General features: G+C 42.5%; 1 protein-coding gene across 1 annotated transcript in view; it reads left to right on the plus strand.

Annotated features, from left to right (window-relative positions):
• ADGRV1 (adhesion G protein-coupled receptor V1) overlaps positions 1 to 26391 on the plus strand; it is a 732030-nt gene that overhangs the window by 436389 nt on the left and 269250 nt on the right. Inside the window, exons 71-75 of the mRNA XM_073580638.1 lie at positions 3036 to 3509; positions 3594 to 3737; positions 6011 to 6182; positions 6416 to 6551; positions 20033 to 20868. Of these exons, the coding sequence (XP_073436739.1) occupies positions 3036 to 3509; positions 3594 to 3737; positions 6011 to 6182; positions 6416 to 6551; positions 20033 to 20868 (1762 nt within the window). The remainder of the gene's footprint in view (positions 1 to 3035; positions 3510 to 3593; positions 3738 to 6010; positions 6183 to 6415; positions 6552 to 20032; positions 20869 to 26391) is intronic.

The raw sequence follows: 26391 nt of genomic DNA on the forward strand, positions 1-26391 counted from the left end.
TTCTTGAAATCACTGGGGGTTTTGCAGTTGGATCCCCAGCATTGAGTAAGCTATCCCTATGGGGATATCTTGTAATTTTGGGAAGAACCCGTTAAAGAACCCTATGGCTGTTTGATCGTATTAAAGGTTAGGGCATACTAGCGCTCTACTAATGTTTGGCCCTAACTACTGCACACAACAGACCTGGCAAAGAGTGGTCCACTGGTCACATCTGGTCCCTCTGGCTCTTCCAGTCAAGCACATATACTGAAAGAGCCAAAGAACTGAAAACACTGTCCCATGGGCCACTCCATGCTGCCGCCTTCCCCACTCAGAGTCCTGAGGTCACTACTATCTGCATCCTCATGATGCAAATAGTAGTGAATATAATGGTGGTAGATGTAGCTGCCGGCTCCTTCTTCCAACATTCAGCACATACAATGGAGATAGCAGACATAATGACATCACTACCTTGCGTGTGCTGTGCAGAACTTCAATGCACACAGCAATGACCGGAGCAGAGCGACAGGGGAACGGGAGTAAGATGAGTATGTGGTTTGTTTGTTTTTTATGTGTATGCTATGTGTGTCTCTATGTAGGAGGGCTTTATGGGGGCTCATACTGTATACATATAGGGGGTGTCACAAGGGTCTCACGTCCCCCTGGAAGACCAGGAGTTAGATGGTCATGTCGGGTAATGAATCGCAGGTCTTCTTTAGTGATGGTGTGATTTGTATCCCATATTTAATGGATTTAGTTTCTTCTGTTGCTGAACAGGTTAACAACCCTTTCTATGCTGGTCAGAAACATACAACTCCATTTCAGCTGCTTCTTATCTGGTCATTACCTGTTCCTGTATAACTGGTCAGACCTTCTTTTCCCTACTAGTGAAAGATTTGTATTCCTGTGCTGTGTGTTAAAGCTATGTGGGTGGAATAGAGTTGTTGTAGAAGTGTTCTGTAGTTTGCTGTAGTGCGTGTGTGTTTATCTCCTGGTCCCTTTTCCCATTTAGTTTATTCATCCTTGTCCCTTTCCTCCCCCCTATTGTTGGTTAGTGCTTTTGCATGAGATAGGTTTTCTGTTATTCTTGTTTTGCTTTTGTGTCTTGTTTACATTACATTTCTCTCTCATGCATCATGGTAAGGTCGGACACTCGGGCCTTCAAGAGTACCACCTGGACAAAGATAGTTAGGGTCCCAGTTCCAGGGACAGTTTGAGGCCCCCCTTCCTAACCAAAGACCATCACCGCGTGACTGGGAACAGTGTGGGGCTCATACTGTATATAGGGGTATGTGTGGGCACTCATTCTGTATATAGGGGAACAATGTGGGGCACATACTGTATATAGGAGGACTGTGTGGGGGCTAATACTGTACATGGGGGGGCTATGTGGGGCTCATACTACATATATAGTTGGACTCTGTGCAGGCTTATACTATATACAGAGGGACTGTTTGGGGGATAATACTGTATACAGTGGCTGTGGTGGGGCTCATACTGTATATAGGGGTTATGTGTGGGTTCATATGGTATATAGAGCGGTTTCAGAATACTTCGTTCTGCTTAATTTTAAGTGATACAATTAATAAAAAATACTAATTACAGTTAATATATTAATATTGAGCAGAATTCATTTCAGCCTAGTTTGGTCCTTATGTAGCCTATTCTGGAAATTAATTGCCCATACCTGGCACACTGGATAATGTTATGACATATGGATATCATTTAAAGTTCCCTATGGGATTAATTTATGGAAAAATATATATAGAAACGTAATGTGAGAAAGATAATACTTAAAATGTAATCACACAAACCTATATTTTTATATTAGATCATATAATTTTCGGTAAGTACCGTAAGTTCCAAGATAAAACAAAAACAAATTGGTATCTTGACAATCTTAGCAACCTGTATAATAAATCCATAACATTATTTATGATGATCAATGTAAATAAAAATAAATATAATGCATTACGCAAAAAATAGGACCTCATTGGGACTCGATGACCAAAAAATGTAAGAGATGACTGACTGTAAAGAGGCACGAAACCAAATATCTGTCCAAAAAATCTAAATCAGCCTTATCTTCGTTTACTTTTGCTTGTATTATTGACACTATAATAAAAATATATATAATCCCGGGTGTTGCTCTTCTTACTTCTTCCATCTGCTTTTCATTTTGCCGTGCAATTGTCTCTAATTTTCCATGAAAACATGAATTGTCTGTTGCTATAGAGATGAAGGGTCTCAATGATTATTATTTATAATTCTGAATTACTGTCCTCTGAGTGCCCTCCTGTCGTAAGTCCACAGGGGAAGTAGGAAAGAATAATAAACAATATAACGATCACATCAACTCTACATATAACTTTTTTTTCACTCATTTTTTTTTTATCATTTTTAACAATTTTAAAGGTTTATAAGGCAAAATTAGTGGAAAAAATCCTATTTAAAGAGAACCTTACAGTTCATGTTGCCCGATCTAAGGGCAGATTGTATCAAACACTGACTGTATGATTTCAGCCAGGTATATTTAATTGCAACCGGAGACTGGGCCTCACATGAGATTAGTCAGACAGGCGGGTCACCAGCGGCTTCTCCCCGCATGCTGCTCTGGAGTGACAGTTCTCTCCCTATACACGCATACTGGGACAGATCTGTCACTGCAGGGTAGCCGGTGGAGAGAAGCCATCGGGGAACTGACTGTGCAACTAGTATGCCTTGCGGCTCGGTCCTCAGCTGCTTCTCCCCACCTAATGTCCTGGAGTGACAGGTCTCTCCCTTTATTTGAATATATTGAGAGATCTGTGACTCCAGAGCAGCGGGTAGTGAGAAGCCTGACTGTCCAGCTCTTCTGCCGTGTGGCTCGGTACCCAGTGGCTTTTCAAACATACATAGCTGAAATCATGCAGCCAGTGTCTGATACGTGGTGAATGTGGATCGGGCAGGATGTAACGACTGTCAGGTTCACTATAAAATGGTAGTTTAAAATTTAAATGAATGAGATTTCAAAATATGTATGAAATGAAGGCAAATATTCTTCCTTGTTTTCTTAGGTTTATTGGCAACTGACTAGTGTTTCAGACTTTGATGGTGATTTCACAGTGACTTCTGGATGGGTGATCATTCTGGATGGTCACAATATTGCAGAGATACATCTTCAGCTTCTACCAGATGATGTGCCTGAACTAGACGAGACCTACATGGTTCAGTTGACCTCTGTGGATGGAGGGGCAGACTTGGATAAAGGCAAAAGCATGGTTTGGTTCACCGTCATGGCAAATGACGATCCTTATGGTGTTTTCCTTTTGGATCCTGCAAGTCAGCATATTATTGTGGACAGTGACATGGGACGTTACGTACAGGTTAATGTAACCCGGCTTGCTGGAACATTTGGCAATGTCACTGTGCAGTATCAGATTTCCTTTGGAAAGTCAGAAGGCGTTAATCTGACAGGAACGATTGAGGGGAATGTGCTGATTAAAGATGGTGCAAGCTATGGAGTTAGTACAGTGCCAGTCAACAACCAGGTCATTTCCCACTACATCATATATGTCATTATGATAATAATGGTGCCTTATAGGGGATGTATTAAATATATTTTTTATTTGTAGGTTTTCCTTTTACCTGGTTTTAATTTTACTGTTGAGCTGACAAATGTCACATTGATGGTCGAAAACACTTTTGGAAACCCCCAAATATTTAAAGGTCAGAAGCCAACTCCAGTACCAGTACCAAAAGATGCTGCCAACTCAGAGGTATAGTAAAATATATAAAGAGGTTGTCCTTCACTCATTTTTTATTTTAAAACTAATCTTGCATGCTCTAAAATAAAACGTTACTTGATCCCCCATCGATCCTCTTCCAATGCTGTGCAGTGCTTCCTCTTCTAGCCAGACAGGCATGTGATTGCTTCAGACAATCACTGGCCATAGTGGTGACCAAGGTGGCGTCACTACTGGCCAGTGATTGGCTGCAGTGCTCACATATCCATTGGACAGGAAGAAGATGTGCAGAGCCAGTCTCTATATCCTGTTTTTGTCAAATGGACTAGAAGGAAATACTCCTAAGGCCACGGCAGTATTTTAGTGTTGTGCTTCAGTATTTGTAAGCTTAAATCTAATCTGACTCACACGGGGCATAGACCGCTACCTCCTGAAGTCAGTGAAGCCAATAGAAGTCTATGAATGCTGTCGCATATGAGCAGGTGGAAGAAGACCACATCTCAGTCTGCGCATGAGCTAAGACTGGGAAAGTGCTACTCGGAGAATAAAGCCATTAAGCCTCACTGTGCTGAATCAACCAGCTACAAAACATCAGAGCAATGACAAATCATTTCCTGGATAGGGCACATGTAATATAGATAAATGTCTACCTCTCCAACAGTGCTCTATTTTTTTCCATTAAAAAAATAGTTTATTGAATGTAAACATGAGGAACATCTGCTCATAATACATTACAAAACTTGTTCACAGATTTCCCTTAAAAAGGCCGTGTTTGCGACAAATTACTGCTGGGTGTAATTGTCTTTTTTTTACCTTCTATCTGTCACAGGTTGATCTTAGTTTCATCTGTATAAAGAATGCTTTTCTAGAACTGGATGACTTCTTTAGATGTTTTTTGGAAACGCCTAATCAGGCCTTTCTATTTTTAAGGCTGATTAATGGTTTGAACCTTGCGGTGAACCCTCTGTATTTGTTCTCATGAAGGCTTTTCTTTATGGTAGACTTAGATACTGGAACACCTACTTCCTTGAGATTGTTCGTCACTCAGGTGGATGTTGTGATGGCGTTCTCTTCACCATGGAAAGGATTCTGCAATCACCCATCACTGTTGTCTTCCATCAACGTTCAGGATTTTTTTTTGTTCCCAACTTCACCAAAATTGTTGATTTGGCCACTCCTAACTTTTCTTCTACATCTCTGATGGATTTCTTCCTTTTTTCAGCCTAACGACGGTCTGTTTCTCTTCCATTGAGAGCTCCTTTGACCGCATCAGCTTCAAAATGCAAATGTCACACCTGTAGTCAGCTCCAGAGATTTTATCTGCATAATGGATGATGGATTAATGAGGGAATAACCCATTTAAAAGCTTTTGAGATAATTGTCCAATTACTTTTGGTCCCTTAAAAAGAGGCAGCTGTATATTAAAAGAGCTTTCTTAACCGCTACTCCAATTAGGAGTATCTGAAGTACTAACATTTTCCTTAAAATCTAGAGATATCTCAGTATGGGGGAATCGTTCCTCTGGGAAAAGGAGAGTTTTAAAAAATGTGGATTCAGGTTCCAACCTAGTGTTAGCGTTAGCGGTTTGTTGCCCCAATGGAGTTTTACCATTCCAGGGGAGCGATCAGAGACAGATCTAGACAGACTTAAGTTGGAAATATTGCAATAAGTTACCCCCAAGCCTATTCTATATAATCAGTGCACTGTTTTAAATTGATGTATATTAGTACATTCTTAGGACTTTATATGGAGCATTATTAAAGTTAGCTATCTTTACATTTTTAATATCTTTACCCTAACTTATTCATCCTGGGCCACCACCAATCACTCAAAAATCCACTTTGTAGTGCTCTGCTCAGTAGACAGAGGCACTAAGCTTCAGCACGAGCGGTGCACATACTCTCTGCTGAGCCCGTACACTGCACTGGATGCGTACTTATGCTTCAGCCTGCTGAGCCTTACAAGTAGGGATTTAAATCTTTGCCCTGAACCCACCGATCTCCAGCACCAATAAGTTAGGACAAAGATGTTGAAAACAAATGGGCATCCTTTAAGGGCAAGGTGAGGGTGAAACAATCTGATAAAAGCTAAATTTATCAAGACCCTTCAAGAAAGCATGTGCCATCATCATTACTTACTTTCAAGCTGCTTTCCATCCACAATATTGCATGCAGTGCAGTACAGAACAAGTCTTGCTTGGTTGTCATACATCCGCTGTGGAGCATTGTGCAGAGCAGACCATTATGTGCTTTGGGGTACAGTTACTTCAGATGGTGAAGAATTCAGTAATGTCATTCTCTCTCTAGATCGGTTTTGAGTCCGTTGTGTTTCGTCTTACAAATATCACGTCCGGCATGGGCCATGCTGTTATATGCAGAGAAGGGTCTTATGGTGCTGTCACTGTAAATTGGAAAACTGGATATCCCACTGGTCTCATGCCAAAGAACATCAGGCTCGGCAAACTTACTCCAGAATATGGTAAGTCACTTTGCGGCCATTTTGGTCCATATGTTAGGTCTCCACAATGACAGAACCATTAGTTCCGAAGCACAGCATAAATAATGAAATGAAACATTATGACATTTTTAAATCACAGAATAACTATCGTCTATGTCTACGTTCCTCTAAAGTTATAGAATATATAAGTCAGAATATGTTCAGCTTCCTTATATGTAGTAAATACAACTTAATGTCATTTTATTCTTTGCTAGGCGCTGTTGTCATTAATCACGGAGAAGACAAGATATCAATTCCACTCCACTTGGAGGCAAACACTAGTGGGCCAGAAGGTTTTGCTTTGCAACTAACCGGATTGAATAGCAGTGTTCCTAGTGGAGCCCGTCTAAAGTATGAATACACTTTAATTATCTTGTCTCATATGTAACACCACAGATAACACAGTGAGAAGTATGTGATCACAGATAATGTATGTTACCAGCAGTCCTATGTAACGCCACGGATAACACAGTGAGAAGTATGTGATCACAGATAATGTATGTTACAGGCAGTCCTATGTAACACCACAGATAACACAGTGAGAAGTATGTGATCACAGATAATGTATGTTACTGGCAGTCCTATGTAACACCACAGATAACACAGTTAGAAGTATGTGATCACAGATAATGTATGTTACCGGCAGTCCTATGTAACACCACAGATAACACAGTGAGAGGTATGTGATTACAGATAATGTAGTGTATGTTACCTGCAGTCCTATGTACAGTTGTGGCCAAAAGTATTGACACCCCTGCAATTTTGTCAGATAATACTCAGTTTCTTCCTGAAAATGATTGCAATCACAAATTCTTTGGTATTATTATCTTCATTTAATTTGTCTTAAATGAAAAAACACAAAAGAGAATGAAGCAAAAAGCAAAACATTGATCATTTCACACAAAACTCCAAAAATGGGCCAGACAAAAGTATTGGCACCCTCAGCCTAATACTTGGTTGCACAACCTTTAGCCAAAATAACTGCAACCAACCGCTTCTGGTAACCATCAATGAGTTTCTTACAATGCTCTGCTGGAATTTTAGACCATTCTTCTTTGGCAAACTGCTCCAGGTCCCTGATATTAGTAGGGTGCCTTCTCCAAACTGCCATTTTTAGATCTCATCACAGGTGTTCTATGGGATTCAGGTCTGGACTCATTGCTGGCCACCTTAAAAGTCTCCAGTGCTTTCTCTCAAACCATTTTCTAGTGCTTTTTGAAGTGTGTTTTGGGTCATTGTCCTGCTGGAAGACCCATGACCTCTGAGGGAGACCCAGCTTTCTCACACTGGGCCCTACATTATGCTGCAAAATTTGTTGGTAGTCTTCAGACTTCATAATGCCATGCACACGGTCAAGCAGTCCAGTGCCAGAGGCAGCAAAGCAACCCCAAAACATCAGGGAACCTCCGCCATGTTTGACTGTAGGGACTGTGTTTTTTTCTTTGAATGCCTCTTTTTTCTCCTGTAAACTCTATGTTGATGCCTTTGCCCAAAAAGCTCTACTTTTGTCTCATCTGACCAGAGAACATTCTTCCAAAATGTTTTAGGCTTTTTCAGGTAAGTTTTGGCAAACTCCAGCCTGGCTTTTTTGTCTTGGGGTAAGAAGTGGGGTCTTCCTGGGTCTCCTACCATACAGTCCCTTTTCATTCAGATGCCGACGGATAGTACGGGTTGACACTGTTGTACCCTCGGACTGCAGGGCAGCTTGAACTTGTTTGGATGTTAGTCGAGGTTCTTTATCCAACATCCGCACAATCTTGCATTGAAATGTCTTGTCATCTTGTCAATTTTTCTTTTCCGTCCACATCTAGGGAGGTTAGCCACAGTGCCATGGGCTTTAAACTTCTTGATGACACTGCGCACGGTAGACACAGGAACACTCAGGTCTTTGGAGATGGACTTGTAGCCTTGAGATTGCTCATGCTTCCTCACAATTTGGTTTCTCAAGTCCTCAGACAGTTCTTTGGTCTTCTCTCTTTTCTCCATGCTCAATGTGGTACACACAAGGACACAGGACAGAGGTTGAGTCAACTTTAATCCATGTCAACTGGCTGCAAGTGTGATTTAGTTATTGCCAACACGTGTTAGGTGCCACAGGTAAGTTACAGGTGCTGTTAATTACACAAATTAGAGAAGCATCACATGATTTTTCAAACAGTGCCAATACTTTTGTCCACCCTCTTTTTTATGTTTGGTGTGGAATTATATCCAATTTGGCTTTAGGACAATTCTTTTTGTGTTTTTTCATTTAAGACAAATTAAATGAAGATAATAATACCAAAGAATTTGTGTTTGCAATCATTTTCAGGAAGAAACTGAGTATTATCTGACAAAATTGCAGGGGTGTCAATACTTTTGGCCACAACTGTAACACGACATATAACTTAGAGAGATGTATGCGATTACAGATAATGTAGTGTATGTTACCTGCAGTCCTATGTAACACCACAAATAACACAGTGATAAGTATGTGATCACAGATAGTGTAGTGTCTGTTACCTGCAGTCCTATGTAACATTACAGATAACATTTACTGCATTATTTTGTACTCACAGAGCTGTCACTAGGTTATCTGCAGTCCTATGTAACACTGAAGATAACACACAATGAATGATAACTCTCTGAATACAGATAATTTAATAGCCTAGAAAGTGTTACCTTCAGTCCTATGTAACACCACAGAGAGTACACACTGATAACTCTTTGCGTACAGATAATGTAGTATCTGTTACCTTCATATCTAAATAACACCACAGATAATACAGTGATAATGTAGTTGATGATAGCTGCAGTCCTATGTAACACCACAGAAAAGACAGTAATAATGCTCTGAGTACAGATAAAATAGTATACCGTATGTTACCTGTAGTCCTATATAACTGCACAGTTAACACAGTGATAACCCTCTTGAGTATGGATAATACAGTAGATGTTACCTGCAGTCCTATGTAACACTGAATATAACACACTATGATAAGTCTCTGAGTACAGATAATTTAGTAACCTAGTAAGTGTTACCTGCAGTCCTATGTAACACCACAGATAGCACACACTGATAACGCTCTGAGTACGGATAATGTAGTATCTGTTGCCTTCAGAGCTAAATAACACCACAGATAATACAGTGATAATATAGTAGATGTCACCTGTAGTCTTATGTAAAGGCCCCGTCACACTAAGCGATATCGCTAGCAATATCGCTGTAACGTCACTGGTTTTGTGACGCAGCAGCGATATCGCTATGTGTGATACTTACCTCCGACCGGCTCCCCCGCTGATTATTGCTGACCGCGCGAGAACGGCCTGGGCCGTTTCTCGTCGTCAGCTTCCTGCTGGGCTTCCTGTGACGACGAGCGATGCGTGGAGCCGGGCGGGAGGACGTCAGGATCGCCTCGTCTGACAGGTAAGTAAAGACCCCCGACTCCTGTGATGTCGCTGGTGAGATCTGCCTGTGTGGCAGCTCACTAGCGACCACTTAGGCCTCTTTGACACATCAGGTTTTCGCCGTCAGGCGCGATCCGGCGCTTTTGACAGAAACCGGATCCGGCGAAATGCAATGCCGGATCCGGTTTCCCCCCCATTGACTTGCATTTGCGCCGGATCGCGCCGGATGGCCATGCGTTTCATCCGGTTTTCGCCGGATCCGGCAATGTGTCGCAATGTGTCGCGATCCGGCGTCTGGAAAAAACGTCTACTGTAACGTTTTTTGTCTCTGGCGAAAAAGCCGTACCCGCCGGATCCGGCGCGTCCGGCTTTTTCACACAATGAAAGCCTATGAGCGCCGCAATGCGCCGGATCCGGTTTTTTTGGTCTGAGCATGCTCAGTAGCTCTGCCCACAGGAGATATATAAAAGCAAGACAATGGGACCCTCAGCCACACCCAACATGCCACCCAAGCCAAGAACCAGGAGCAGGAGAAGGCAGCAGACATCTGCAGCAGCAGCACCATCAGCACCACCCCAAATGGAGCAGCATGCTGAACGGGAGGGGAGTCCAGAAGCAGATGAGAGACGGTAATTATCAAATCCCCCATTCCTCCAAACTAGGGCCATGGAATATCAAGATATTCATTGGCCCTTTGTTTCTCTTTATTCAACAGCCGCCAAAGAGATGCAGCAGCAGCAGCAGAAATGGCATCACTGGCAGCAGCAATACCCACAGCCATGGAGTCTGGCCATCAACAGGACAGCACATCTTCTTCTGGGAGCCCTCCCTCGCATCGTCAGCGTTTGACGGTAAGTTTTTATTTCCAAAATCCATCATCTCTGTAATATATGTCTATTCATTGCCTTTTATTTCAAAACAGGAATCACAAGATGAAGAGGAGCTCCCAGAAGAAGAAGGAAGGGGTGGACAGACACCTGGAGTGGGCTCACAATTCGTAAGTTTTTTGCATCAAACGCAGAAACACAACATCACACTACACACAACACATAGAAAACAATGTTCTGCAGACCACACACAGCAAACAAATGCCTACATCCAAAGACATAACATTTTTTGTTTTCTTCTCTAGTCTTCCCAATCTGGTGCTCGGCCAAGAGGTCCTCGCAGTGCCTCCCAGGGTCGTCGGCGACAGCAACGCGGCGGTCACCAGAGTGTAAGTATAAATATTTTTGCTTTGTTTTTTTGCACTTTTTATTTCATTTCTTTTGTGGAGGCTAATTATGTTATTTTTGTCTTTTTCTTTAACAGCCTTCACAGCGTGCTCCCGACTCTGACGGTGAGGATGGAGGGATTGATGTGGACCGCCTCATCGATCTCGTCAGAGAAAGGGAGCCGCTCTGGAATATGGCTGACCGTCGCCACGCTGACCTGCTCATTACCCGACGACTCTGGGAGGAAATCTGTTCTCTCCTTGTGGGCCGCTGGGAGGACCTCGAAGCTCGGGCCCAGATTAAAGAGCGTAAGTATATACAGTAACGGTTGCTTGATGTAAACCAGTGTTTCCCGAACTCCAGTCCTCGTGGTCCCCACGGATCATGTGTTCAGGATTTCTATTTACTATGGAAATCCTGAAAACATGACCCCTGGGGACCATGAGGACTGGAGTTTGTGAAACACTGATGTTGTGTACTAACCACTCCTTTCTCGTTTCAGGGAACAGAATTGTGAATCGGTGGCGGTCTGTGAGGGATCGTTTCAAGAAGGAGTTCAATAAAGAGATGCGGGCCCCGAGTGGATCTGGAGGACGCAGGAGCAAGTACAAGTACGCACAAGCCCTGTCGTTCCTCCGGGAAACAATGCTCACCAGAAGGTAAATATTACACACCACATGTGAAAAAAAAATGTTAGATGTAACTTTTTTTTTTCAGCCAGGGCCATACCATGTCAGTATTTTAATTGTTTTTTTTTCTCTTTATTCCACAGCACGGTGAGCAGCACTCGGGAGCCTGCACGATTGGACCCTTCTGAGGCGATCCCTGAGGAGACCGGCACCGAGGGACACTTCGACCGCCCCGGTACATCTGCACCTTCCCAGCCTTCCCACACATTCGACCCATCTGTCCCATCCACCAGCACAGGAGCATCGTGGCCGCCTACATTACATGAAGCTGCTGGTGAGGAGATCGCTTTCCCTTTACCCCACCCTTCTGCCCCTGCCGCCTCTAGTACACCTGCGGGTACTGGGTGGCAGCGGCAGAGGGGTCAGGAAAAGAGTTATGCGCAAGAGTTATTGCATCTGAATGCATCTTTCCAGAACTGTCTCAAAGTCTTGTCAGAGCAAATCTCCGCAGGCTTTCAGCAGATCAACTCCAGCATTCTGGAGGTGAAGACACTTCTGCAAACCATGCATTCAGAAGCAAGATCTTCGCCAAACCACACCTTTTTCAGGTCTGTTGTGGAGCGCATGGCAACACTATCTCCTACCCAGCAGATGCATGTAATGCATTCGTGCCACGGTGCTCTACAGCAGGTTACCTCCCAACCTCCACCTCCCACCACTGTAGTTCCTCCACCTGCACCCCCTCCAGCCACTTTCCATCCTCCCCCTCCTATTACATCTGCACCCCCTCCAGCCACTTTCCATCCTCCCCCTCCTACTACATACCAGCAACCTGCCCAGTACCAGCAACCTCCCCAGTACCATTCATCTCCCCACTTCCAGCAACCTGCCCCGTACCAAACTCCTTCCCCGTACCAAACTCCTTCCCCGTACCAAACTCCTTCCCCATACAACTTTCCATCAACATCATCTGCTCCTACAGTCCCTGCCCAACCCTCCACTCCACCACCCACCACCTCTTCTGCTTCCCACATGTCCACCCATTCTGTAGTTTTTTCCACACCTTCACCTCTAACTGTTCCTTCCCCACCACGATCCCAGTCCTCTCTCCACACACCCAGTGTCGAAGTGTCCCGCAGCCCCTCCAGCAGTATTTCCACCCCACAGTACACAGAATTGTAATGTGTGTTTTTTGTAATAAAAATGCCCATTGGGTTTAAAACCTTTATTAAAAAAGTTTTTTGCACTTTAAAAACATTTTACAAAAAAAAAAAAATTTAAATAAAAGTTAAATTATCGTTTCACAATGGTTGTCTGTCATTTCTTTCTGCGGCGAACTATGTTTTAAAAAAAGGTTAAATACAGGGTATTTCAAAGGTAAAAAGGTATTCAAAACCAGGTATAACTGTGGGTAAATTTTAGCTTTTTGCCACAGTTGTGTTCCTGGTTGTGTTTGAAGCAAAGTATTTCACCGAAAAAGTTGTGTTTATTGTTGGTGATTTCCTAACAATGTACACAACTTGTGTTAAAAGGTGAAATACTTTGCATAAAACACAACCAGGTACACACCTGTGGCCTAAAGGTAAAAATAGTAAGACCATGACAAGATAGCCAACTTTGGTTGGCAAAGGTATATACTGTTGGTCCAGAAGGTACACAAGTTTAGGGCAAAAATCTCTCACACTCTGTCATCCCAGTGTACTCTGCCTTGAGGTGACATAAAGTATAGTGGAAAATTGTCCCTGAAACCGTCACAGAACTTCTAGTGGTAATATTTCCAATGACAACATCCATCTTCGCCAGTAACTTGCTCTTCTCTCCAACCTGCACTTTCTTCTCTACAACCTGTCAAAGAAGGGCTGTAGGAACATGCTATATCTAGTTTTCCAGTAGCCAATCCCGTTCGGAAGGCCACAAGGGTCAATTTTAAAAACCGGATCCGGCGTAATCCGTCGAAAAACGGATAGAAAAACGGATAGAAAAACGGATGAACCGGATGAGACGGATCCGGTTTTGTCTGTCAAGAACAAGACGGATTCGGCAGAAAACCGGATCCGGCACTTCAGGTTTTACAAAACATTTGCCGGATCCGGCATTCCGGCACGACGCCGGATCGCGCCTGACGCCGAAAACCTGATGTGTGAAAGTAGCCTTAGCGATGTACCAGCGATCCATATCGTTGTCGGGATCGCAGGTGCATCGCTAAGTGTGACGGTACCTTAACACCAGAGTACGGATAATATAGTAGATGTTGCAGGGATAACTCTGAGTTGAAATAATATATGAATAATACTATCATACTGTTACTAAACAAAAGGCCAATATTACTTATAATATCACTACGTATGGGCCAAATAATACCTCCAGACCATGCCCGCTACCATATAGTGGTAGACATCAGTGCTACTTGTATGCTCTGTAGAGCTTCTAAGTGTATAAATCCAGATATACCCAGTGACTCACAGGTGATGTTCTATGTGTTTGGAGTCTTGTGTTTTCCCTCTAATCCTCCATCTGGTCCAGACGGCGATAATGACGTTTTCCATCCTTGGATTGTCTGCAGAATGTAACAGACATCTTCAACTGATCTCTATTGCTGCACTTTCCCCTCTTTTCCCCCCACCTCTACCTAAACCACATAGTGATATTACCAACAGAGTCCCCCAGGCAGTAATGATGCCCCTCGGGACCCTACACAATAACTGTACCCTAACCGTGTGCCTCCCACACTCCACAGGACACATACCACCCTTACAAAAGTCCTCTTCAGCCCCATTTGTACTAAAAATAAACATAATCTCACCTCACCCTGCTCCGGCGGTAATGACCGTCTTACTCCTCCCTTATTTCCCCCACTGTGTGGTGAGATGAAATGATGATTCTCTTCGTGCTCCAGACCTATGGCATGCCACAGGTAAAGCAGTGTGAGCCTTGCCAGAAGAAGTGGCAGAACAAAGATTGGTGGCTCCCTGTTTTACCATAATGCTGTTTGTCAATGAGATTGGCTAACTTCTCCAGAAGTCCAGGAGGTCTGTCTTTTACCCCAAACCTCTCGAACATATTCAATGCTCCCATTTTTAGGGGTCCTCTAGGGAATAGAACCCCAAAGGCAAACCACCCTTTAGTACAACTAATGTGCACTACAGCATTTAGAACTGACCTGACTGATGGTATTATTTAGACATTGAATTGTAATATTACATGTGAACTATATGGCAGTATTATGGAGAGAATTATTTTAATACTGGATACCATTTGGGCATCGTGTGCTATATATGGTAAAAGTAGCTTTGTATATTAGCTTTGCCATTATGTGGGCTAAAATTATGTCTAACATGCCCTAATAGACTGTATTATTCATTGAAATGAAACAGTCAAGGTATGTGGATAAAGGTAACAGCAGGAAGGTCACTTTAAGATAGTGGTGGAGCTAAAGGGGCCTTTACACATAGCGATATTGCTAGCGATATCGCTAAAGCGTCACCGATTTTGTGACGCGGCTATGTGTGATACTTACCTCCGACTGGCTCCTCTGCTGTCTGTCGCTGATCGTGCGAGATCGTGCAGCTCCATTTCTCGTCGGGCGCTTCCTGCTGGCGCCGACGAGCGACGTGTGGACGCAGGCGGGAGGACGTCAGGATCGCCGCCTTTGAAAGGTAAGTAACGACAGCTGCTGCGTCGCTACATCGCTGTGAGATCTGCCTGTTTGGCAGCTCACTAGCGACCATTTAGCGATGCACCAGCGATCCTGACCGGGTCGTATCGTGGTCGGGATCGCTGGTGCATCGCTAAATGTAAAGGGGCCTTAAGTCTAAAGTATTGTCAGATACCAAGGTAACCCCCCACTCTATCATAATCAGAGGTACACTTGCAGGCTGTGAATATCATCTGTGACATGCATGCAACCTATTAGGTAGAGAGCTGAGGAGGTAACACCTTAGTGAGGCTTCATGTGCGTTATAGTATGGGACAGGCCCACACAGTTTGAAAGCTGAGGAGGTAACACCATGGCTGCCACTAAAAATTTCGGGGCCCCATACTGGCAACATTTTTGGGACCCCCTCCACCCCTCGAACCTTCCACTATCTCACCACCCTCTCTTAGAAAAACTCTACTTCTGCACCATGTCCTCACGAATCACACATTAACAGTTCCCACTAGATCACATACATAGCCAGCAGCTTTTGCTTTGGTCAAAAGATTTTTTAATCCACCACTACGACAAGGTAGAGTCTTTTGTCCGAAGTCTACTCTACTGTAACTTATTAAACAATTGTTACAATATCCAATAAAATTTTAGGTATATTTTTATATATTTTTCAATTTTTAAAATGACCAATAATATCACATACAAGGGACAAATTCCACCGACCATGACCGAATCACATATTACCGCCACATAGTGACAAATATTACCACATACAATGAACAAATACCACCACGCCATGACTAGACCACATATTACCACCACAGTGACTGAATAATAGCACATACAAGGAACAAATACCGACACACCGTGACCAGACCACATATTACCACCACATAGTGACCGAATACTACAATACTGATCATTAATAAAAAAAAACAAAATACTAATGCCATTATACACAGGAGATCTGTACTTAATATGCAATGTCCGTGTACAGGTAATACAGTGATCACCAGTGACATTAATCACAGGAGCGCTGTATTTTAGTGTCAGTGTAAAGGTAATACAGTGATCACCAGTGACATATACAGGAACTCTGTATATAGTGTCGGTGTACAGGTAATATAGTGATCACCAGTGACATTATGCACAGGAGCTCTGTATGTACTGTCAGTGTACAGGTAATACAGTGATCACCAGTGACATTATACACAGGAGCTCTGTATATAGTGTCCGTGTACAGATAATACATTGACCACTAGTGACATGATACACAGGAGCTCTGTATATAGTAAACAGTATATAGTGTACGTGTACAAGTAACACACTGACTCACTGGTGACATCTCTAGTTTAAGTCCTTCATCTTCGCTTTTCTTTTTCATCCAGTTCAGACGGCCATCACTTCTTCCAGCCAAGGCTCGTCTCTGCAGAAAACAGCACAGTTATCTAGAGCACATTCCCCAATTTTTCCCCAACCTCTATACTGCGCCAGATGAAGATAAAAGTGACCGTATTGCTTTGCACAGTAATAGGACCTCTCCTCCCCTACCCTGAAAACAGTATCATCAAAAATAATATCCTTTAATTAACCTTAGTAACAGTAATAATATCCCACATTCTGGACCCCATGTTTCCTCCCATTCTGCTTCATGTCTCTCCATATTGCCCCCATAGTCATCAATAATAGTATAATGCATCCCATAGTTATATATAGTAGTTTAATGCAGTCCAACAACAGTGTAATGCAACCCCATAGTAGTATAATGCAGCCCCATAGTGGTATAATGCAGCCCCCATAGTATAACGGAGACCATAGTATAATGCAACCGCATAGTAGTATTATGCACCCCATAGCAGTATAATGCAGCCCCATAGGGGTATAATGCAGCCCCATAGGGGTATAATGCATCCCCATAGGGGTATAATGCAGCCCCATAGGGGTATAATGCAGCCCCATAGAGGTATAATGCAGCCCCATAGGGGTATAATGCACCACCATAGGGGTATAATGCTGCCTCATAGTGTATAAGGCACCCCCATAGTGCATAAGATAGTCCCATAGGTCATAAGGCTGCAGCCCCATAGTGCATAAGGCAGCCACATAGTGTATAAGGCAGCAACTCCATAGTGCATAAGGCAGCCCCATAGTGTATAATGCAGCCCCATAGTGCATAAGGCAGCTCCATAGTGTATAAGGCAGCAGCCCCATAGTATAATGCATCCCCATAGTGCATAAGGCAGTCCCATAGTGTATAAGGCAGCAGCCCCATAGTATAATGCACCCCCATAGTGCATAAAGCAGCCCCATAGTATAATGCACCCTCATAGTGCATAAGGCAGCTCCATAGTGTATAGGGCAGCAGCCCTATAGTATAATACACTGCCATAGTGCATAAGGCAGCCCCATAGAATAATGCAGCCCCATAGTGTATAAGGCGGCAACCCCATAGAATAATGCACCCCCATAGTGCATAAGGCAGCACCATAGTGTATAAGGCAGCAGCCCCATAGTATAATGCACCCCCATAGTGCATAAGGCAGCCTCATAGTGCATAAGGCAGCTCCATAGTGTATAAGGCAACAGCCCCATAGTAAAATGCACCCCCATAGTGCATAAGGCAGCCCCATAGTACAATGCAGCCCCATAGTGTATAAGGCAGCCCCATAGTGTATAAGGCAGCAGCCCCATAGTATAATACATCCCCATAGTGCATAAGGCAGCCCCATAGTATAATGCAGCTCCATAGTGTATAAGGCAGCTCCAGACCGTGGCTTTGCAAAAAAATTAAAACGTTTTTCCTTACCTGGCCGAGATCTAGCGATGTCCTCCACTGGCTGTGTCTGAGGCGCGGACCTTCGTTGCGGCGTATGACAGTGATGCCATATGCCTGCGACGTGCCCGCTGACATCAGCTGCCGGCCTGTGATTGGCTAGTGGCTGTTAACTGTTGCCGGGCGGGAGGAATCTCCTATACGGCAATGGATTTTACTGATCGTGCATCTGAGGATGCGCAATCAATTCGTGAAGCCGCAGGATCCTGCCGCTGGGGCCCGGTGAGCAGAAGAGAGGGGGCCCGATGTGGGCCCTCTCTGCTCATGGGGCGCCATATGCCAGTAAGGGCAGTAATGCCCTGATGGCGACCCTGGACCTTAATCAGGCTTCATGTGCGCAATAGTATGTGACAGGCCCACACACTATTGCTAGATACCCCGGTTATCTAATCATGGGTCTGTCTAGTTCCCCTGTTATTCTCCCCCTCTTTGCATGTCAACTATCCATCTATTTCTCTCCTTTATCTGTCAGTAGTCAGATAAAGTCCCCACCCGATCCACCTATTTATGCATTCTGGCCCATTATTTTTGCTTCCTCTTTGAATTTCGTCTGCACTTTACATTTTAACTCCATCACATGTATGGAGAGGCAGGAGATTTGGTGCTACGTGTTAGAGAAAGGCAGCTTCGTCTTAATCTTACTATGAGCCCTTGTATACTCCTTATTACCCCTTTATGCTTAATATACTGTAGTTCTGAGATCTTTCTTACTTTTTAAAGTTAATCTGTCACCAGGTTTTTGCTACACCATCTAAGAGCATCCTTAACAAACCTATCTGTTTCATATGTAATTATAAAACAGAAACATGCACAATGTATCAGCAAAGTATGAAATTATTTTATTATTCCACATGGAAAATTTCTTTAAAATTATCATACATGACAAAAATAAATTATACAAGCCTAAATAACCTCTATGGCGGGAAAAAAAGAGGCTATGAAATACTTAAAAATATGTGATTATACATATTCAAGAATGAACTGGTACTGGCCCTTTAATTATAGCCATTATAAATTAATAATAAAATAGTATCATTAACAATTGTATTAAAGCCTAGCAAGCCATAGCCAATACATATACATAATGAAAAATGCTCTCAATGTGTTTCCTCAATATCTGGGCTCAGTCAGCGCATAATGATTATAATAGTAACTCACATATAAAGTTTCCTGTGCCACGCGTTTCGTCCTCTTCATCAGGGGGCATGGCACAGGAAACTTTATATGTGAGTTACTATTATAATCATTATGCGCTGACTGAGCCCAGATATTGAGGAAACACATTGAGAGCATTGTTCATTATGTATATGTATTGGCTATGGCTTGCTAGGCTTTAATACAATTGTTAATGATACCATTTTATTATTAATTTATAATGGCTATAATTAAAGGGCCAGTACCAGTTCGTTCTTGAATATGTATAATCACATATTTTTAAATATTTCATAGCCTCTTTTTGTCCTGCCATAGAGGTTATTTAGGCTTGTATAATTTATTTTTGTCATGTATGATAATTTTAAAGAAATTTTCCATGTGGAATAATAAAATAATTTCATACTTTGCTGATACATTGTGCATGTTTCTGTTTTATAATTACATATGAAACAGATAGGTTTGTTAAGGATTATATGTGAGGCACATTGATTTATTTTATTGGATCTTTTTGTTGATTATAACCATCTAAGAGCAGCATAATGTAGGGGGCAAGGACCCTGATTCCAGCTATGCGTCACTTACTGGTCTGCTTGCAACAGTTTTCATAAAATCCTTGTTTTATCTGCTGCAGATGTAGCAGTTCTCTATGTACACTGTGCATAGGCAAAAATCTGCCAACCAGTGGTGGGGGGCAGGGTTATATAGATATCATGAATAAGGAGGACAACATGGCATGGCAGCAGCTTTACTAGTCTTGTAATCATAATCTTCTGATGATAAAACAGTAATTTTATCAAAACTACAGCAGTAAGCCCAGGAAGTCACTCAATGTTGGTAACAGGGTCTCTGCCTCTATATCATGCTGCGCTCACATATAACATATTTCTTTTAATGAGATATCTTCAGAATATAAATGTTCTTTTCATTTACCACTATCTCACTTACACTTTTATTCTCTTTTTTTGTAGACAGGGGTTCACATTTGCAGAATTTGAACCAATGGGAGTTTTCCAATTTTCACCTAACGCAAAGTACATTGTAGTGCAAGAAGACAACCAGACAGTGTCACTCCACGTCCAACGCTTGTATGGTTTCCATGGCAACAGCACAAGGGTTACTTTTCAGACCATTTCAGGAAGTGCCAAACCACAAGAAGATTATGTGCCCATTGATAACGGAGAAGTGATATTTGGCAAATATCAGACAAGTTCTGTAATACAAGTTTCCATAATGGATGACAAAATGTATGAATCGGATGAACTATTTTACGTTAACCTTACATCTGTAGAAGACGTTGATGTGTACCATAAGAGACCACGATTACATTCTGATTTTAGTCTTTCAACTATACGAATTTTAGCAAATGATTTCATGTCTGGGATGTTAAGCATCGGACCTGCCATTACATATATTGATGAAGACTCGAATCATAGTGCTCTAAATATCGTCACCATTCACATCAAGCGCACCCATGGTGCTAGTGGCATCGTCCAAGTCTTGCTTAGAACTTTTGGAGCTCAAAAGGCACAACATGGTCTACAGGGACTTCCTTTTGAGCATAGCCATGGGTCCAGAAATTATTCATGGGCTACTGAAGGCTTAGACTTTGACGATCAGGTTATGATCATCACACTGCTGGATGGACAGAGTGAAACAGAAGTGTCCCTCCGGATATTAGATGATGAGGAACCTGAGGGTATGGAGATGTTCTATGTACTCCTCACAGATCCCCAAGGAGGGGCTCAGATAATTGAGGGAAAAGATGAAAGTGGATATTCCTCATTTTCAGCCATTATTATTCCAGGTAGTATTTATAATTTATTTTTCCAAATGTCAATCACTAGAAGTGTGGAAAGGGAAAATGATAGGAAGAAAAAAAGAACACTGTCTAAGTGTAGTAAGTGTATATTCATGTCAAGGACAATGAAAAGTATTTCATTCTCCTGTAATGGTTGTGCAGTTAGGCACAACACTGGACACCGCTCGTGTAACACATGAATTCGATCACCAGTATGCGCCATTCCAGTGGACCATGGAGAAAATTTTTCCTTTCCAAAGAAATTTGTTCCCACATAAAAAAAGGTTATGTGATAGAGATTCTGGGGGGCGCTCCGGTTCTCAGAAGGATATTCCAAGATAAATCAACAAGTTGTTTTCATGAATGATGATAAAAAAATAAGTTTTATTCAAAAGTTTTTAGGGCGGTGTATTGATGGTACCACAGCTGACAATCATAAAATATGCTAAAAAAGAAAAGAAAACACAACATGTTTCTGCTAATATAGCCTTCATCAGGTGTCTGAGGATATATACCCCTGTGATGCAGTAATCTCTGTTACAGCTAGGGGACGCTGTGTATACGCTTCAGGATGCGCTTGGAGGCATAATTATGATGGTGAATTAGGGACTGGCATTATGGTAAATGGTTGGGTGTGTCGCAGAGGTTTTCTACGCTGTAAGCTCAAAATGACATGGCTATGTGTTGTGAACTCTCTTGATCTGACTTCTGACTTGGGGCTCCCTCTGGTGGTTACAGTGGGTAGTGGAGCTGGTCGTATTGACAGAAGTCTATCACCTGAAGACGATGATTGGAAGTCAGGGGTTACAGACTGGGAGGATTTAAGTGAGCAAGCTTCCTTCAGTTGTTGCTGGTGACATGTTTGTCTTCCTGTGCATTGTGAAGTCTGCTTTTTCTCCTCCTTGGTCTTGCATCATTCAGATAAGTCATTTGTTTGCTGAATCTTTTGCATTTGATATAGTTTTTTCCTTACTCTGCTTTCTGCTTGGCTGTGTGGGTTCAACATTATTCCCTGCGGGGATTTGTGCTGGACCCCACTCAAATGTCACAGCTTATGTCATTCTGTTCAGTATTGCTGATCCCCTGTTATATTAGTATCTTTGCTTTGCTTCCAGTTCACACCAGAATGCTGATCTAGCGGGGGAGAGGTCGTGTGGCGTCAGTGTTTTTGTATATCAGACGTGTTGGATTTTTTAGGGTTTTTGCGTGATTGCAGACAGTATCTTTTTCTGTCCTGTCCTATCTAGACAGTTTGGACCCCATCATTTGCTCACTCTATTTTCTGCCTGCATTTGTGCCTAATCTTGTCTCACTGACAATATATGTTTGGGGGCTGTCTATTCCTTTGGGGCTCTACTCCGGGCTTTCTGATCTTCAAACAAAAACAAAATCTATTCACATGGGACCCCAACACCGGATCTCTAAATATTCATATGGATCTATCCCCTTGAGCTCTACTCAACGGTAAACGACCGCACATTTAGGGCGATAAATAGACCTATGTCAACAGGACTGGGTTCTCCATGGTATCACTTAAACTCGCCCTCATAGGGAGGGATTGATGTGTTTTCATTTGTAACGCATGGTAAGTTGATAACCTGCTGTTTTCTAACCTCAAAAAATATTTTTATCCATATAAAACAGTGTCACCAGACCTCTATACCATCATATTAATCCAATAATAGGAGCCAATCTATGCTAATATATATATTGTTATGAGCGGTGGAACGCACTAAATAAAATTAAAATAAAGTGCGTTCACCGCTCGGGGTTCACCGTGCGGTAGATGGGGTAACCGCTGCTAAAAGAGGCAGGGCACTCAGGCGGTAATGTGCACAGGGTTTTAGCTGCACACAGTGCACAAAAGCAGACTCTGTTATATGCACAGAGCTGCCAACAAAAACATAAATACCGCGGAGTCTGTATAGGGTCACAGACTTCAGGGATGTGGACACGGTATTAAAGGTCACAGAAATAGCCTTAAACACCAGGACTATCCCCTCTAGACCTACTGTAAAAATTAGGTACGAGGTGTCGCAACTGCGAACACCCGGGAGGCTGCAACCGCAGCGCGGCGTGAACAGAGCCGCAAGCAAGGCGCTGCAAGGACGCTGGCGCAATGCAGGACGCTTAACTGCTGCAAAAGGTATAGCTGGAGCGCGCTGGCGCTAGCGCTGCTACTGGCGGCTGCCCAATCACTCACACAATCTTAATATCAGAGGGAAGGGGTTTCATAATAAGTCATCCATCAGTCCAAGCATCCAATACCTAACACACAGCAGCAAGTATGAAAATACTAGCGCATGGCGGAACAGCCATGCGCACTTTTTATAGTGACCGGGACCTTCCGGAAATCTCCAGAGCCCTGAGCTGAACCAATGGAATCAGGAGCAGGACCTGAGCACCTGACTCCTGAACTCCAATGGGAGCTCATTCCAGGAGCATGCTCAGAAGCTGGCTGAAAGGACTTAGCCTCTGGAGACAAATGTGAGGATCTGGATCTCTGCATAAGTATGGCAGGACACAGATTCCTAACATATATATATATATATACATATATATATATATGTTTGGCATATGCTCTTTCTGGTGATATTTTCACAATCAGGGGATATAATTGACCAATATATATATTATAGGGACAATGATCAAAACCCCTTTAAATTGAAAAAGATAGCTCTCACACAGTTGTGCCTATTGGAACTAGTAGGTCACTCACAGCATTAGTGACCCAATATGCATTCAATGGATGTATGTAAAGTGGTTTTACATTCATTTTAATAAATGGAATAAGGGTTAAATTTTAGATACACATTATCTTCTCTTTATCTCTATTGTACTCAAATTTGGTTGGTGGTGTACACCTATGTGTGACTGTCTTATGAGGATGGCCTAACTATAAATCCATCATGTTAATCCATCCTAATGATTAATTATCATATATTTATGGTAATAAATGTATAACTAGGTCTTTTGGATATTAGAATGTAAATTATGATACAAGAAATCAAAAGAAATTCAACCATCTATATTTGTTCTAAAACCTCATTGAGTCTATCTTGATATAGACTGTGCAATCTATACATCCAGTGGCGCTTTTTCCTGTTGAGCGTTGATATTCTGTTTCTTATATGAACAGGTATTTTTTCTAGTGGTCTAGTGGTTTACTTGTATAGAATTGAACTTTGTTATGTTTCAAGGTCACATTTTTAGTGTCATGATCCATGCTGGATCAGGACTGATAAAAAGCACAGGTAACCTTTTTTTTTCTTAAGCTGTGCTTAAGTTTGGTTTTTGCCCCCGGTGGCCATTAGGATTATTGCACTGTGGTGTCGTTTGTTCTAAGTTTGCCCCCCGGTGGTGGTGAGCGTCATTGCACTCTGGTTTCTTTAGTTAAGTGCACATGATTATAATGCAGGTGTGATTGCTCTGGCTCTGCTATAAAAGAGTCACAGGTGTTGCAATCAGTGTTGGTGATAGTGTTCATTTCAACCATCCTTGGTGGAGGAAGGAGCTGGAGAGCGTTCCTTGCAGCACTGTCTTAGCCCTGGTGTGGAAGGAGTCATAGAGGATTTCCTTGTAGCTCTGACAGAGCATGGTGGCAGCGATTCAGGAGGAGAGCTGCATTCTGGTGGTGGACTCTGTTGCCAGGAGCAAGTGCAACAGAGTAAAGCTAAGTGGTGTTTCCCTGTTTGTGTTTTTCCTTAGTGTGTATTAGTGCAGCGGTGGGGCCAGTGTCTGTGCCACCCAGCTCCCTAGCAAGGGATAGGTGTAGGGTGTGCTAGGGCGTCAGGTTCCTGATCGGCGCCCGATGCGGAACCGGCATAGGGAACGTTAGGAGCGTTAGGGACACTGACTCAGGGGAATGCAGGAGGTCTCCACGACCCCTTTCACTATCGCAGGGCCCACCGTTGTATCTGTTTCCCCTTTCCCTGTGTCTTTTTGTTTTAGTTACCGGCCTGCGGGCCGTGTCACACAGGACAGTATCACGTGCCGCGTCTTGTTGTTTTAGTTACCGGCCTGCTGGTCATGTCACACAGGACGGGCCACGTGACATTTAGATAGACTTTGTTTCAAATTCCCTTTTCTGATACAATGGCCATTCTGTGTGGTACGGCCCACATATAAAAGACCACGACCACATGTGACTGCGTACACAACAAAGTCTGACTCACACGATAGTTTGTGATCAAGGTTGTATATGATTTTAGTGTTTTTTACTTTAATAGATTCTGCCCCATGATTAATAAATTTTCAACAACGGCACCATGTTCCCACACTTAAACGCTCCATAATTAGTCATCTTACAACTTTTCCCCTTACCAATGGTATGTTCTATGGTATCGGCACAATTTTCATTTTTACTTTCATTATTTTTCAAGAGACTAGGTGCAATGCAATTCTTCACCGTTTTGCCTCTTCGAAACGTTACGATCGGTCTAGGTGGGATAATTTGTTTTAATATGGGGTCTTTATGGAGAAGGTATCAAAGTGATGTCACAGGGAATCCCGTAGTTCTATCATGAATATAACTCTTCATTCAAATGTTTCACTCTTTAATAAGGTGCGTTTGTTTTTAAAAGAACATCTCTTGAAATTTTCGAGAGGATTGCCTGAGGTTACAGTCTAACATTTCTGTATGTATTATATCGTGATCTTTTTTGTCTTATGGTTAAAATTAGTCCTCATTCAGAAGAATGAATTTGATGTATATTCTGGGATGAATATATTTGAGTAACTTTATACTTGAAGGAGATGCTTATACCTATACATTTGAACATTAGTTTGAGCGCAAACATGCAGAGGATTTGTGATGATTGGCCTGATGAAGGCTATATTAGCTGAAACGTGTTGTGTTTTCCGTCTTTTCTTTTTTAACATATTTTATGATTGTCAGCTGTGGTATCATCAGTACAGCACTCTAAAAACTTTTTACTAAAACTTTGTTTTTTTATCATCATTCATGACAACAACCTGTCAATTTATCTTGGAATATCCTTCTGACAACTGAAGTGCCCCCCCAGAAACTACTGTATATCACATAACCTTTTCTCCAATGTCTTTAATTTTTCCTTAAATGCAATATAATCTTGAGCTGATGAAGTACATGGTGGAATAATACCAGAATCGATAAACTATGAAGAGCAAATCTAAAAACATCCTAAAGATGCAAAAATGTCTGAGAAACAGGCGAAAGTTTCTGAGAGTGGAGTGGGAATGAAAAGTTATCACAGAAGTTAAAGGCAAATGGTAGCAGCACATTAAAGGTCTCAAGCAAGTATGGTAGGGGAATCAGGCAGAAATAATGCAATTAAGGGCATATGACAATTATATATGCCACAATGGAAAAACAAAATAAAAAAAATACATAGAGATAGGGGCAAGTTTGTGGACCCCAGGGTGCTCTAATATCAGGTGCAACACCAACACACTTCTCTCAATTAGTGTCCAGTACAGCTCGGGTGTTGTCCGAGTACCTTGGGTATGCTCAGATAATATGCCTAAACAAACAGATAATCTCCACACGTG

Source organism: Dendrobates tinctorius, unplaced genomic scaffold (assembly GCF_039654945.1).
Source record: "Dendrobates tinctorius isolate UK_male_01 unplaced genomic scaffold, ASM3965494v1 ptg000003l, whole genome shotgun sequence".
NCBI lineage: Eukaryota > Metazoa > Chordata > Amphibia > Anura > Dendrobatidae > Dendrobates > Dendrobates tinctorius.